This window comes from Schistocerca gregaria, chromosome X (assembly GCF_023897955.1).
Source record: "Schistocerca gregaria isolate iqSchGreg1 chromosome X, iqSchGreg1.2, whole genome shotgun sequence".
Taxonomy (NCBI): Eukaryota; Metazoa; Arthropoda; class Insecta; order Orthoptera; family Acrididae; genus Schistocerca; species Schistocerca gregaria.
This window is the reverse complement of record NC_064931.1, coordinates 399503370-399517329: the sequence shown is the minus strand read 5'-3', so window position 1 is coordinate 399517329 and position 13960 is coordinate 399503370. Positions and strand designations below refer to the sequence as shown.

The window sequence follows — 13960 nt, the reverse complement described above, 5'->3', positions numbered from 1 at the left end:
CCAATTTCACCCGACTTTTTTTTCTGTTGCATTCACTTGATGAATTCCTCTGTTGTTGTGACATCCTTTATCAGGAGGGCTTGGCACATGTCTTCTGTGACTATTTTTATCAAGTGTGAGATTTTGTCAGCTTCTGTTGTATTCGGATTCACAGTTTGGTGTAGCTCCAAAACATTCTATATGTAGGATTCTGCCATTTCCCCATGATGCTGAATCCTGTTCCTAAATTGGTGTTCCACTAAGCAGACTTGCTGCTGATTGTCAGCACATGTTTTCTTCAGTTTGGCTTGGAATTTATCCCAGCAATAGAGTTTCTCTTTGTTGATCTCAAATCACTGTTGGGCTGTGCTGTCCAAGTAAAAGTACAAATTTGCTAAACACATCATGTCATCCCACCTGTTTGTTGTATTTGGCAACATGGCAGAATCCTTTCAGCTATTTCATCTGGTTCTGACAAGTGTCTCCAGGATGGATGGCTGATGAACAGCAGACTTACTACTGTTTTGGAGTGCATGGTCTCCTGAATATAAGGGCTGTGGGAACAATGTACTGCATATATTCTGGCTCTTGTCTGTGTAGGCAACAGCTGATTGGAGCCACAATGATGTAGATGTTTTGAAGTACTGGGTGTCTTTATTAAATAATGTAACATCACAACCAAAATCATGACCAAAAACCGAAAGTAAGGTCATCGATGAAGCACAACACTTAGCACTGAAACCACATTTATTATTAACACCATGCATACTTACAGCTGAACTTGTGGAGAGATTGTGCTGTTATTTGCACAAACATGAGTTATTCCAGAATATACAAACATTACAAACATAAGAAATTTTGAGAACCTTCTAGAAATAATAAATACTAAATTGAAATAGATGTTCGTGATTGCATTTGAGCTGATGACCCACAGGACACCAGCCAGCAACTTTAACATTACAACACATTGGCATGCAGCACAGTTCATGGCAATATTAATGATTATTAATTATTAAAATGACTTCCAGAAAAAAAATTTGCAGCTACTGTACTTAGTTGGTGTTAACCTTTCATTTGTTTCACATCATAGAATTCTAGAATTTATGAAACAGGATATATGAATGGATGTAAATGCTTTGACAATATAATACAAAAACAAAAACTGGAATGGGATATTAAAAAAAAATAATGTGTAACAAAATAAGAGACAAGCACTGTACACAACACCACTGGCAAGAAACATTTACTGTATTTATATTGATGAGAATGTGAAATGGAGTCACAGGTTACAGATATTTTTTAACATCTAAGCTCTGCAAATTCTGAATTTTCGATAATAGCAAACTGTGGACATGAAAATTGAACTATTTTTTTCTGTTTTCGTTCACTAATGTCTTATGTCATCATATTCTGGGGCACTTCTTTATTGAGTAAGAAAGCATTTGTTGCACAGAATGATAATACAAGGTGTCCACTACACAATTTGTTGAAAACTGCACTTTTAAACAGTTGGGCATACAGGTAACATAGTCATGGAGACAGTTGTGATTAATTAACAAACATTTGAAAACAGTAATAAGGATAAATGGCTTACATGATCCCTCAATCAGTTTTAATGTGACACATGGAGGAGTGAGATATTTTTGCAAACTTACAAAGTGATGTGAAGGATCATGGGTGGCAACCAGGGGCTGCAGGGCAGATCCAGCCTGCAACTGGTTTCAGTCCAGCCCACAGAAGCAATATGTGGGAGAGGGAGCAAGGCATGCATTTCAGGTATTTCTGCCATTGGTCATCTTGTCTTGTGTTTCGTAATGCGGAATGGAGAAAGTTTTGCTTACTCCATGCATGTGCAATGTCATTTCACCACTGCTGGATTTTAACAACAAAGATAAACACATTTCCTCTCATTTCCTCTCTGAGTGTGAAGTTACAGCCCACATGCCCATTTGCATGTGGAGAGTGGGGAGATGGGGTGAGAAGTGTTTTTGCTTCTGGATCAGAGCTGACAACAAACACACATTATTTACTACTTATGGTCTACATCTGTGCTATACATCAATAAATTGACGTTTGGGTGTAGGATAGAAATGGCTCATGTGGTGTATCAGGCACCTAGATCTCTAGAGTTACACTGGTGCATGTGCTCTGCCACTGGGTATTAAATATCCAGGAGAGACAGTTTGTCTGTGCCTATTCATGTGCTCAGCCAGTTTGGTAGTTGTCATTCCAATGTACAAGTCGGTGTGGTAAACACATCAGCTGATATATGATGTGTTGATTCACACAGGGCTCTGCCTTTAATGCCATATGTTCTGCCAGTGGTGGGGCTGGAGTGGGTGGTTGTGGAGGAATGCATGGGGCAGGTTTTTCAGCAGGGTTGATTACAAGGGTACGACCTTTAGATAGGGGAAGTATTTTGGGAACGTCGTAGGATTTGACAAGGATGTTATGGAGGTCAGGAGATGTAAACATGTTAACACTGGTCAATATGAGCTCCTTGAGGTGTCATCACTGAATATTAAATAACTCTGATCTTAGTTGCCCTTGTTATTGTTGTGATCTTCAGTCTGAAGACTGGTTTGATGCAGTTGTTCATGCTAGTCTTTCCTATATGAGCCTCTTCATCTCTGCACATTTACTGCAACCTACATGCATTTGAACTTTATTATTGCATTTGAGCCTTGGCCTCCTTCTACAGTGTTTACCTCCTACACTACTCTCCACTACCAAACTGACGATCCCTTGCTTCAGGATTATTGAAGCAACCGATCCCTGTTTTTTAGTCAGCATTCTTCTGTAGCATCACATTTCCGAAGCTTCTAATGTGTTCTTTTGTGAACTGCATATCATCCACATTTCATTTTTGTATAATGCTACACTGTAGACAAACACTTTCAAAAAATTTATGTCCACTGTTAACAAATACCTCTTTCTTCAGAAATGCTTTTTTCGCTATTCCCAGATGGCATTATATATCCTCTCTACTTTAGCCATCATTAATTATTCTGCTGCCCAAATAGCAAAATTGATCTACCACTAATGACTCATTTCCTCATCTAATTTACTCACCATCGTCTGATGTGATTTGACTACATTCCGTTACCCCCATTTTACTTTTGTTGATGTCCATCTTCTAATCTCTTTTCAAGACACTATCCATTCAATTCAATTGTTCTTCCAAGTCCTTTGGTGTCTCTGACAGAATTACCATGTCTTCAGCAAACATCAAACCTTTTGTGATTCTTCACCTTCTTCTGGAATACTTCAGGTTGAAATAGTTCAAAGGTGAACTGCTGGCTGTCAATGCTCAACAGACACAATATTTTGCAAACAACCGCATAGCCAACACAGGTGTGCTGATGAACTGACTGGTGGGGGGGCTGGCACTGCATTTTTATCTCCTCGCCCTCTCCTTGTGATTGGCCTCTCCATCAGCTTTCCACACCCAGCATCACTAACCCCCCCTCTCCCCCCCCCCCCCCAATTCCTCCTGCCAACACAGTGCTGCATCCTAGGTTCGTGCCCAGGTGCATCTTCGGGCAGTACCCAGCTGTTCCTCCACCTGCCCCCGTAGTCAATTCATTGTCTGGATCTCATTCCTCTTCTTGATCAGACTAATAGCAAGGTCCCATACCCTACTAAGGATATACCCACTATCATGATTTATTAATGGTTCCCTTACTCGAATCACCATAAATGCCTTAATGATGCAGTGCCAGAAGTTGGATGTCTGTGTCAGAAACTTGGTGTGGTCATACTCCATTCTATATTCTGCAACTGCCAACTTGTTAGACTGCCGCAATCTGATGTGCCGTTGGTGTTCGTTGCAATGAACTTTGACTGCACACACTGCCTGACCTATGATTTACCACACTGGCAGAGAATCAGCACATACTTCTGTAGTCCAATGTCATCCTTCACACTACCATGCAGTACCTGTGTAATGCCTTGTAGGCGGAAGACTGTCTTCACTTGGTGTTTCTGGAGAATTTGTCCTATCTTCCCAGACAATGTGCCACAAAAAGGAATAAATGCAATGGCTGCATTCTCCTGACTCTCCTCTTCTGATTCCATCAGTTGTACAGAGGCTAAAGGATGTAGGGCTCTCTGAATTTTCCAGTCCTTGCAGCCATTCTTCTGAAAAACTGCTCTTGTATGTTCAGGTTCTTGGTTGATACTTTTGTTGTCAGAGATGGTGTGAACCCTATGTACCAATGTTTTTGACATGCCATTCCTCTGAGCTGTCTGCATGCAATTACAGATCACTTCTGGTAAACACTGTGGCCCAATGTGCTGTCTGCTCACCTTTCAATCAGGATATCCAGAAAAGGGTGTACTCCATCCACTTCGACTTCCATGTTAAAACTGATGTTCAAGTGTATAGAATTGAGGTGGACAAAGAAGTCATTCAACTTGTCTCTTCCATGTGGCTATATAATGAAAGTGCCAGAAGGAACAGGTAGGTTTCCAATGGGCTGATTCCAGGGCTTCCTCTTCAAAACAATCCATATACATATTGGCGACAAACAGTGAAAATGAACTCCCCATGGCTATTCCTTCTGTCTGGTTGTAGCAACCACAATTAAAAAGAAAATATTTTGTCACCATGATATGCCAGAAAAGGATGGCCATCTCTATGTCATTTTTCTGGCCAATAAGATCTAAGGATTCTTGAAAAGGTATTCTCAATGTACTTCTGGTGAGATAGGACCACAGCTGCATTGCCGTTGTTGGTTAGAGACAATGTTGAAATTTGCAAGGATGTCAGTATCTTTAAGCTTAACGTTGTTAAAGGCACCACAAAAATCCACAGAGTTGTGAATGTGATGTGAGTGCTTCCTGACATAACGGCTAAGCAAATCCTTCAGTTACTTAGTGAATGAGCATGTCAGTACACCGATGTTGCTGACAATGGGGCACAAAGGAACCCCGTCCTTGTGAACCTTTGACAGTCTTGGTGTAGCTGATGCTCTCTGTCTTAGCTTCTTCACAACATTGTCTGGTGAGGCAGATTCTTTGAAAAGTGCCATAGTCTTCCTCTCCACCCTCTTGGCAGTTTCAGTGTTGATTTTCGAGTATGCACTATCTTCTAGCAGGCTCCTGGTGAGATAGGACCACAGCTGCATTGCCCTTGTTGACTGGTAAGACCAAGATATCAGGATCTGCTCTTAGTTTCCTTATAGCAGCCTTCTCCCTGCTAGAGATGTTCAGTTCTGTAGGTGTCATTTGCATGAGAACCTGACAGGTTTTATGATGTACCTCTTCACCTGTTTCAGGGAGAAGTCATGCAGCTTCCTGTTCCTGTGAGCTGATTATGTACATGACGAGCTCCAATTTAGGTGTGGGTGCAAAATTGAGTCCCTTCTTAAGAACTGCCAGTTTCTTGGCCATGAGATTGATGACAGTTTCGCAGGGAGCATCATAAGGTTACCTCTCTGATATATGCTTCAATTTTGAAATTTTATGTCCGGTGGCCTTTCTTTGTGCGGAGTCCTCTGAGCGCCATGTGACACCATCAGTCCAGTCCCACATTCAAGAACTGAACTGGTTGGCCAGCTGTAGATGTAATTTGAAAGCAACAGTTTTGTCAGCAACATTGGTGCTTCAACATACTCACTCTCTAAATACTTGAGGAATTTGCTTAGCCTTTACATCACAAAGTGCTCACATCATATTCACAACACTGTGGATTTTGTGGGACGCCTTAACAACTTTAAGCTTAAAGATACTGACATCCTTGTGAACTCTGACATTGTCTTTCTTATCACCAGAGTGCCTTTACAAGAATCCTTACGGCTTATTGGCCAGAGATTTGTTTGACGAAGAGGAGACCAACCTTTCCATGGATGTCTTGATGTCAACATACTTTCTTTTTGACAGTGGCTACTATGAGCACATGGAAGTAGTAGCCAGAGGGGATCTGCTTTCACCCATTGTCACCAATTTGTACAAGGAATATTTTGAGAAGGAAATACTGGAATCAGCCCATTGGAAACCTACTTGTTCCTTCCAGTATGTAGACAATAACTTCTTCATATAGGAGATGGGCTACAACCATTCTCAATTACTCATTCCCTTTCATGTCTTCCTACTCTTACAACTGCGGTCTGGTTTCTGTGCAAGTTTTGAATAACTTTTTGCTCCCTGTATTTGCTCTCTGTTACCATCAGAACTTCAGAGAGTGTATTCCTGTACACATTGTCAAAAATGTTCTATAATTTACGAATGTTATAAAGAAAAATAGACCTTCTTTTAACCTATCTTTTAAGATAAATCATATTGTGAGTATTGCCTCAGTTGTTCTTACATTTTTGTGGAATCCACATTCATTTTTCCTGAAGTCAGCCTCTAAAAGCTTTTTCGTTATTCTGTAGTTGTCATTAGAAACAGCAAATGCATGGCAGTGAATTACATGGTTGTCAGAATATTTATTGGAGAGGCTCTTCCTGATGACAACAAGACCCCAGATCACATAAATTTCTTATGCGATCTGGGATCAAATTTCCTACAGTGATTGCTGAATATGTAGTTCAGAGAAACCACTGTCTGGATTTTCCATTTCTCGCAGCCATTTGATCCATCTCTGTGCTGCTGTGTGCCTCTTAGGCTCAACACCCTGAAAACCAAGCTCTCACAAGTCTCTTAAACCTGTCAGTCATGAGACATCTTTCCATGGTCATGGTTTGTTGCCAATTGTGGCTTTCACAGATCCACATTCAAATTCTGTATTCACTATTGACCACATACAGTGGAGTAGTCTTTGTCAGTGATAGTACATTACAGCTGCATTCAAAATATTAAAAATTAATATTCACATTATATGTACAAATTGAATATCCTATTTTGACTAGTTATAAAACTTCAAAATCAATTTCAACATTATATGTATCAAAAAATTCTTTTAAACTGCAGAATGGATTGTGAGCTAACCAGTTTTACATCTTATTTTTGAAATAGTTTAAAATTGTTGTCAGAGCAGAAAGTGACAGTTTATTAAAGAACTTCAGATAGGTCACTTCATATTTCCTGTTTTTGTCAGTATATGCCTGGGTTTGCTGATATTCATTTTGGTGTTATGATAGTATATATTCTCTCTAGTGTCACAAAATCAGTTATGTTGTTCTTAACGTATACCATTGATAGATAGATATAAAGATTTACAACTGTCAATATTTTGGCCTTAGTTTACAGAGAACAACAGTGTTCCTTGGGGTCAGCCTTACACAGTAATTGTAGTACCTCTTACTGTATAAGTAGAACTTCACTGACATGGCATTAGAGTTCCCACATTAACAGTCTGTAAGATACATGAGACTGAAAAATTACAAAGGATGCTGGAATGAGATTTTCATTCTGCAGTGGAGTGTGCTCTGATATGGAGCTTCCTGAAAGATTAAAACTGTGTGCCAGACTGAGACTTGAACTCGGCATCTTTGCCTTTTGCAGACAAGTGCTCTGCCAACTGAGCTACCCAAGCCTGACTCAAGACCTGTCCTCACAGGTGTACTTCCACCAGTATCACATCTCATACTTTCCAATCTTCAGTTCTGCTACAAAGGTTGTCCTCACAGCTATACTTCCACTAGTACCACATCTCCTACTTTCCAAACTTCAGTTCTGCTGCAAAGTTTGGAAGATAGGAGATGAGGTATTGGAGGAAGTAAAGCAGTGAGGACAGGTCATGAGTCATGCTTGAATAGCTCGTTAGGTAGAGCATTTTCCTACAAAAGGCAAAGGTCCGAGTTTGAGACTCAGTTCATAAACAGTTTTAATCTCTTGCGAAGTTACAAAGTACGCTCTTCTTAGCTATTCCTTATTGACTAAAGAAGTTAACTTCCACATGAGATGTGTACAGTGCTTAAAATGTAGGTGAATACAACTACACCCCCCCCTTCCTCCCCCCCCCCCCCCCCCCCAGACATAAAAATCACTGGTTTCAATTTGTGAAAATTTGTGATAAAACTTGCAATGAGAAATCATTTTTTTTACAATATACTGTTCTGAAATGCAGATTATTAAAACATAGTTTCTCATGATAAAAACAATAATAACACAAGGTAAACAACAGCTACTACCATCTATCCCCATAGAAGTTTCACTTTTCTCCAGTTCACCACTTTGGAACCAAGCTTAAGTATCTGAGGTATACTGTAAATATGCGCGCGCGTCCACACACACACACACACACACATACACACACACACAAGGAATATATTGCTCCATACACCTAACAATCACATCACATATGTCACCCACTGTCACTGGTGCTGGCACTGCAGCAGATTATAGTTACATTGTGATTTAATACACATGAACTATTTCAAATATCTGGTGCCATTCTGACATGTTCTGGGCAAAATTAATCCCTGGATGTATCAACATACATCAAATTCAAGAAAAGCTCATAAATGTCATAATCAGCACAATTCACCACATTTTATTGAAATGTACCAGATTTCAGTATTAAATGACTTCACAAAATCACTTCGGGCGAATTCCAGAATGTGTCTTAGAAAGCCACAGCTGAGTGCCTTATCCACACTTGTTAAATTTTAGCTCATGCTCTGTTTCTAACAATATTGGTGTTGATATTGATGATACCGTTTCATGTTGTGAAACACAGACCTGTGCAAGTGCACATTACTGCTTTACTGCTTCTGCTTGGGAGTACAAGATGTTGTTGCTGTTGTGGTCTTCAGTCCTGAGACTGGTTTGATGCATCTCTCCATGCTAATCTATCCTGTGCAAGCTCCTTCATATCCCAGTACTTACTTCAACCTACATCCTTCTGAATCTGCTTAGTGTATTCATCTCTTGGTCTCCCTCTACGATTTTTACCTTCCACGCAGCCCTCCAATGCTAAATTTGTGATCCCTTGATGCCTCAAAACATGTCCTACCAACCGATCCCTTCTTCTAGTCAAGTTGTGCCACAAACTTCTCTTCTCCCCAATCCTATTCAATACCTCCTCATTAGTTACGTGACCTACCCATCTAATCTTCAGCATTCTTCTGTAGCACCACATTTTGAAAGCTTCTATTCTCTTCTTGTCCAAACTATTTATTGTCCATGTTTCACTTCCATACATGGCTACACACCATACAAATACTTTCAGGAACGACTTCCTGACATTTAAATCTATACTCAATGTTAACAAATTTCTCTTATTCAGAAACGCTTTCCTTGCCATTGCCAGTCTACATTTTATATCCTCTCTACGTCGACCATCATCAGTTATTTTGCTCCCCAAATAGCAAAACTCCTTTACTACTTTAAGTGTCTCATTTCCTAATCTAATTCCATCAGCATCACCCGACTTAATTCGACTACATTCCATTATTCTCGTTTTGCTTTTGTTGATGTTCATCTTATACCCTCCTTTCAACACATTGTCCATTCCGTTCAACTGCTCTTCCAGGCCCTTTGCCGTCTCTGACAGAATTACAATGTCATCGGCGAACCTCAAAGTTATTATTTCTTCTCCCTGGATTTTAATACCTACTCCAATTTTTTCTTTTGTTTCCTTTACTGGTTGCTCAATATACCGATTGAATAACATCGGGGAGAGGCTACAACACTGTCTCACTCCCTTCCCAACCACTGCTTCCCTTTCATGCCCCTCAACTCTTATAACTGCCATCTGGTTTCTGTACAAATTGTAAATAGCCTTTCACTCCCTGTATTTTACCCCTGCCACCTTTAGAATTTGAAAGAGAGTATTCCAGTCAACATTGTCAAAAGCTTTCTCTAAGTCTACAAATGCTAGAAACATAGGTTTGCCTTTCCGTAATCTTTCTTCTAAGATAAGTCGTAAGGTCAGTATGGCTTCACGTGTTCCAACATTTCTACGGAATCCAAACTGATCTTCCCTGAGGTTGGTTTCTACCAGTTTTTTTCATTTGTCTGTAAATAATTCACGTTAGTATTTTGCTGCTGTGCCTTATTAAACTGATAGTTCGGTAATTTTCACATCTGTCAACACCTGCTTTCTTGGGGATTGGAATTATTATATTTTTCTTGAAGTCTGAGGGTATTTCGCCTGTCTCGCACATCTTGCTCACCAGATGGTAGAGTTTTGTCAGGACTGGCTCTCCCAAGGCCGTCAGTAGTTCTAATGGAATGTTGTCTATTCCCGGAGCCTTGTTTCAACTCAGGTCTTTCAGTGCTCTATCAAACTCTTCACGCAGTATCGTATCTCCCATTTCATCTTCATCTAGATCCTCTTCCATTTCCATAATATTGTCCTCAAGTACATCGCCCTCTATATACTCCTTCCACCTTTCTGCTTTCCCCTCTTTGCTTAGAACTGGGTTTCCAACTGAGCTCTTGATATTCATACAAGTGGCTCTCTTTTCTCCAAAGGTCTCTTTAATTTTCCCGTAGGCTGTATCTATCTTACCCCTAGTGAGATAAGCCTCCACATCCTTACATTTGTCCTCTAGCCATGCCTGCTTAGCCATTTTGCACTTCCTGACGATCTCATTTCTGAGACGTTTGTATTCCTTTTTGCCTGCTTCATTTACTGCATTTTTATATTTTCTCCTTTCATCAATTAAATTCAATATTTCTTCTGTTACCCAAGGATTTCTAGCAGCCCTCGTCTTTTTACCTACTTTATCCTCTGCTGCCTTCACGACTTCATCCCTCAGAGCTACCCATTCTTCTTCTACTGTATTTCTTTCTCCCATTCCTGTCAATTGTTCCATTATGCTCTCCCTGAAACTCTGTACAACCTCTGGTTTAGTCAGTTTATCCAGATCCCATCTCCTTAAATTCCCACCTTTTTTCAGTTTCTTCAGTTTCAATCTACAGTTTATAACCAATAGATTGTGGTCAGAGTCCACATCTGCCCCAGGAAATGTCCTACAATTTAAAACCTGGTTCTTAAATCTCTGTCTTACCATTATATAATCTATCTGATACCTTTTAGTATCTCCAGGATTCTTCCATGTGTACAACCTTCTTTTATGATTCTTGAACCAAGTGTTAGCTATGATTAAGTTATGCTCTGTGCAAAATTCTAACAGACGGCTTCCTCTTTCATTTCTTAGCCCCAATTCATATTCACCTACTATGTTTCCTTCTCTCCCTTTTCCTACTGTCAAATTCCAATCACCCATGACTATTAAATTTTCGTCTCCCTTCACTACCTGAATAATTTATTTTATCTCATCATACATTTCTTCAATTTCTTCGTCATCTGCAGAGCTAGTCGGCATATAAACTTGTACTACTGTAGTAGGCATGGGCTTCGTGTCTATCTTGGCCACAATAATGCGTTTACTATGCTGTTTGTAGTAGCTTACCCGCACTCCTATTTTTTTATTCATTATTAAACCTTCTCCTGCATTACCCCTATTTGATTTTGTATTTATAACCCTGTATTCACCTGACCAGAAGTCTTGTTCCTCCTGCCACCGAACTTCACTAATTCCCACTATATCTAACTTTAACCTATCCATTTCCCTTCCTAAATTTTCTAACCTACCTGCCCGATTAAGGGATCTGACATTCCACGCTCCGATCCCTAGAACACCAGTTTTCTTTGTCCTGATAACGACGTCCTCTTGAGTAGTCCCCGCCCGGAGATCCGAATGGGGGACTATTTTACCTCCGCAATATTTTACCCAAGAGGACACCATCATCATTTAACCATACAGTAAAGCTGCATGCCCACGGGAAAAATTACGGCTGTAGTTTCCCCTTGCTTTCAGCCGTTCGCAGTACCATAACAGCAAGGCCATTTTGGGTAGTGTTACAAGGCCAGATCAGTCAATCATCCAGACTGTTGCCCCTGCAACTACTGAAAAGGCTGCTGCCCCTCTTCAGGAACCACACGTTTGTCTGGCCTCTCAACAGATACCCCTCCATTGTGGTTGCACCTACGGTACGGCTATCTGCATCGTTGAGTCACGCAAGCCTCCCCACCAACGGCAAGGTCCATGGTTCATGGGGGGGGGGGGGGGGGGAGGGGGGGGGAGGGGGGGAGGGGGGGGAGTACAAAATAAGTAATGTAAAAGGTACTGACATCTGCCCTTCTAATTTTTTATAGTAAGTTTCAACCATTAGATTGCAGAAAAAGTTTTCAGTGGGAACAATCTGAATTGAAAACACTAAACAAAGCATCCAAATAAAAATAAAACTTGCTGTTAAAGGACTTTGCTGTCTTTTACATAGCATATTCATGGCAACATAGTGCAAAGAAGAAAATACCAAGTTTAGTTTTTAAAGTGGGCATAAGAAATAAATTATGGTGAAACTGTAACTGAAATATCACTGTATAAGAGGAGACTGTTTTAACAGATATAAATAATCTCACATATTTACTTACTTTTGCTATCTGAAGGTATGGCAGGGAAATATTGAAATTTTCATTCATATCAGCAAACCACACAAGACGAACATTTGTTATAACAAATGTGCCAAGGTTTCCCTGAAAATATAAAAAAATGCTTCTAAACAGGGCACTTGCATGATGTAATTAAAAATATGTTTGTTACATAATATAACAGAACCTGATCACTTGACAGATTCCATACTCCATTAACAGTTGTAACAACTTGCTCTAGGGGAAGAAGCTTGAGTTGTTTATTATAAATGATGGCACCCCTCAACTTGAGTTCACGGTACATTCTTGATGATGTATAAGCTCTGAAATTTTAATTATTCACATTCATTAGTATGTAACTTTAATGAAACAACTAAGCCAAACAGTTTCAGTTTTATTTTGAATGGACACACACACACACACACACACAAATACTGGCACAAAAAGCTAAATGTAAATTTGAACATTAAATTTAAAAAATGAATACTGAACATCATAGGTACTCTTGGGGGAAATACATGGGTCATGTGACAGTGTTCTGACATTTATATAATACGATGAGGAGAGAAGACCCCATTACTGATTATGGTTTAGATTTCAAGACATCTCGTTACACATAAAGGTAGGGAATACAGATGTTAACAACATTAACTAACCATTTCATTTAATACAAACGAAAAAGAATGACTCAGTGGAATTATCATCCTATTTTTAGGGACTAGTTAATGATACATTCTCTCCTTTTGTCAATTTTTAAAAATCTACAACTAACTTAGCCTTCACTGACTAGAATAAATTCTCTTTGCCACTGGGTTGGGTACAGTCTCAAACACACAATATAGTCTCAAAATTTAGATTTTATACCCAATTATATCATGCATCATTTTTTATTTGTAGTGTGTCAAACAATGACCTCGCAAGCCAACGGCCACTGTACCTTCAATTCTCACTCACATAATCCTAATTTTATGTTATAATTTTACAAAACACATAACACTATGCTGTCTGTGATAATGACATTTACTCTGCTACCTGTTTCAGTCGTAAACCATTTTCAATGGCAGAAAAATTATTACAGAGCACAGCTGAGCAACTTTCCTGCCATTGAAAATGGTTTGAGGCCAAAACTGGTAGCAGAATAAAATACCATTATCACAGACAGCACAGTCCTCTGCATTTTGGAAAATTAGTACATGCTGTTGACCAGCACCTAAACAAGACCCAATTTTATGATTCACTGATTTATAAACTTATGCTTGACACTTCATTGTGAAATTCCATGCAGTAAAGCATGTCAAGTTTACAGAGACATTTATTTTTCTATAAGAGAAAGTACTGAGAATATCGTGCAAAGTGCAAGCCTTCACAGTCATTGTGAATGTTAGCCTACCATTCAGCATTCTAGTGCAAAAATGATTAGCAAGCCTTTAGCAGATGAATGGAAGGAAATTGGGCAAAAAGGAAAGAAAAAAATTAAAGAGATATCTTGATGGCCATACTTGACAGGTGGTGAAGTTTCACACATAATGAGAAGCATAGCAGATAATGTGTATGAAGCACTCATTCTAAAACATATTGTCACAACATGACAATCATGAAAGACAATCATGGTTTAGCATCTTTAATATAATAAATAATATATAATAAATG

The 13960-nt window shown here is 39.4% G+C and overlaps 1 protein-coding gene across 3 annotated transcripts in view; it reads right to left on the bottom strand.

Moving 5' to 3' along the window:
- The window catches only part of LOC126299350 (Bardet-Biedl syndrome 5 protein homolog), an 80697-nt gene that overhangs the window by 18266 nt on the left and 48471 nt on the right, over positions 1 to 13960 (bottom strand). For 2 of the 3 annotated variants that reach the window (XM_049991203.1, XM_049991204.1), the window contains exons 5-6: positions 12498 to 12633; positions 12314 to 12415 (exon numbers count right to left, since the gene is read on the bottom strand). In XM_049991203.1, the coding sequence (XP_049847160.1) occupies positions 12314 to 12415; positions 12498 to 12633 (238 nt within the window). The remainder of the gene's footprint in view (positions 1 to 12313; positions 12416 to 12497; positions 12634 to 13960) is intronic. The other variant, XM_049991205.1, reaches the window with a different exon arrangement.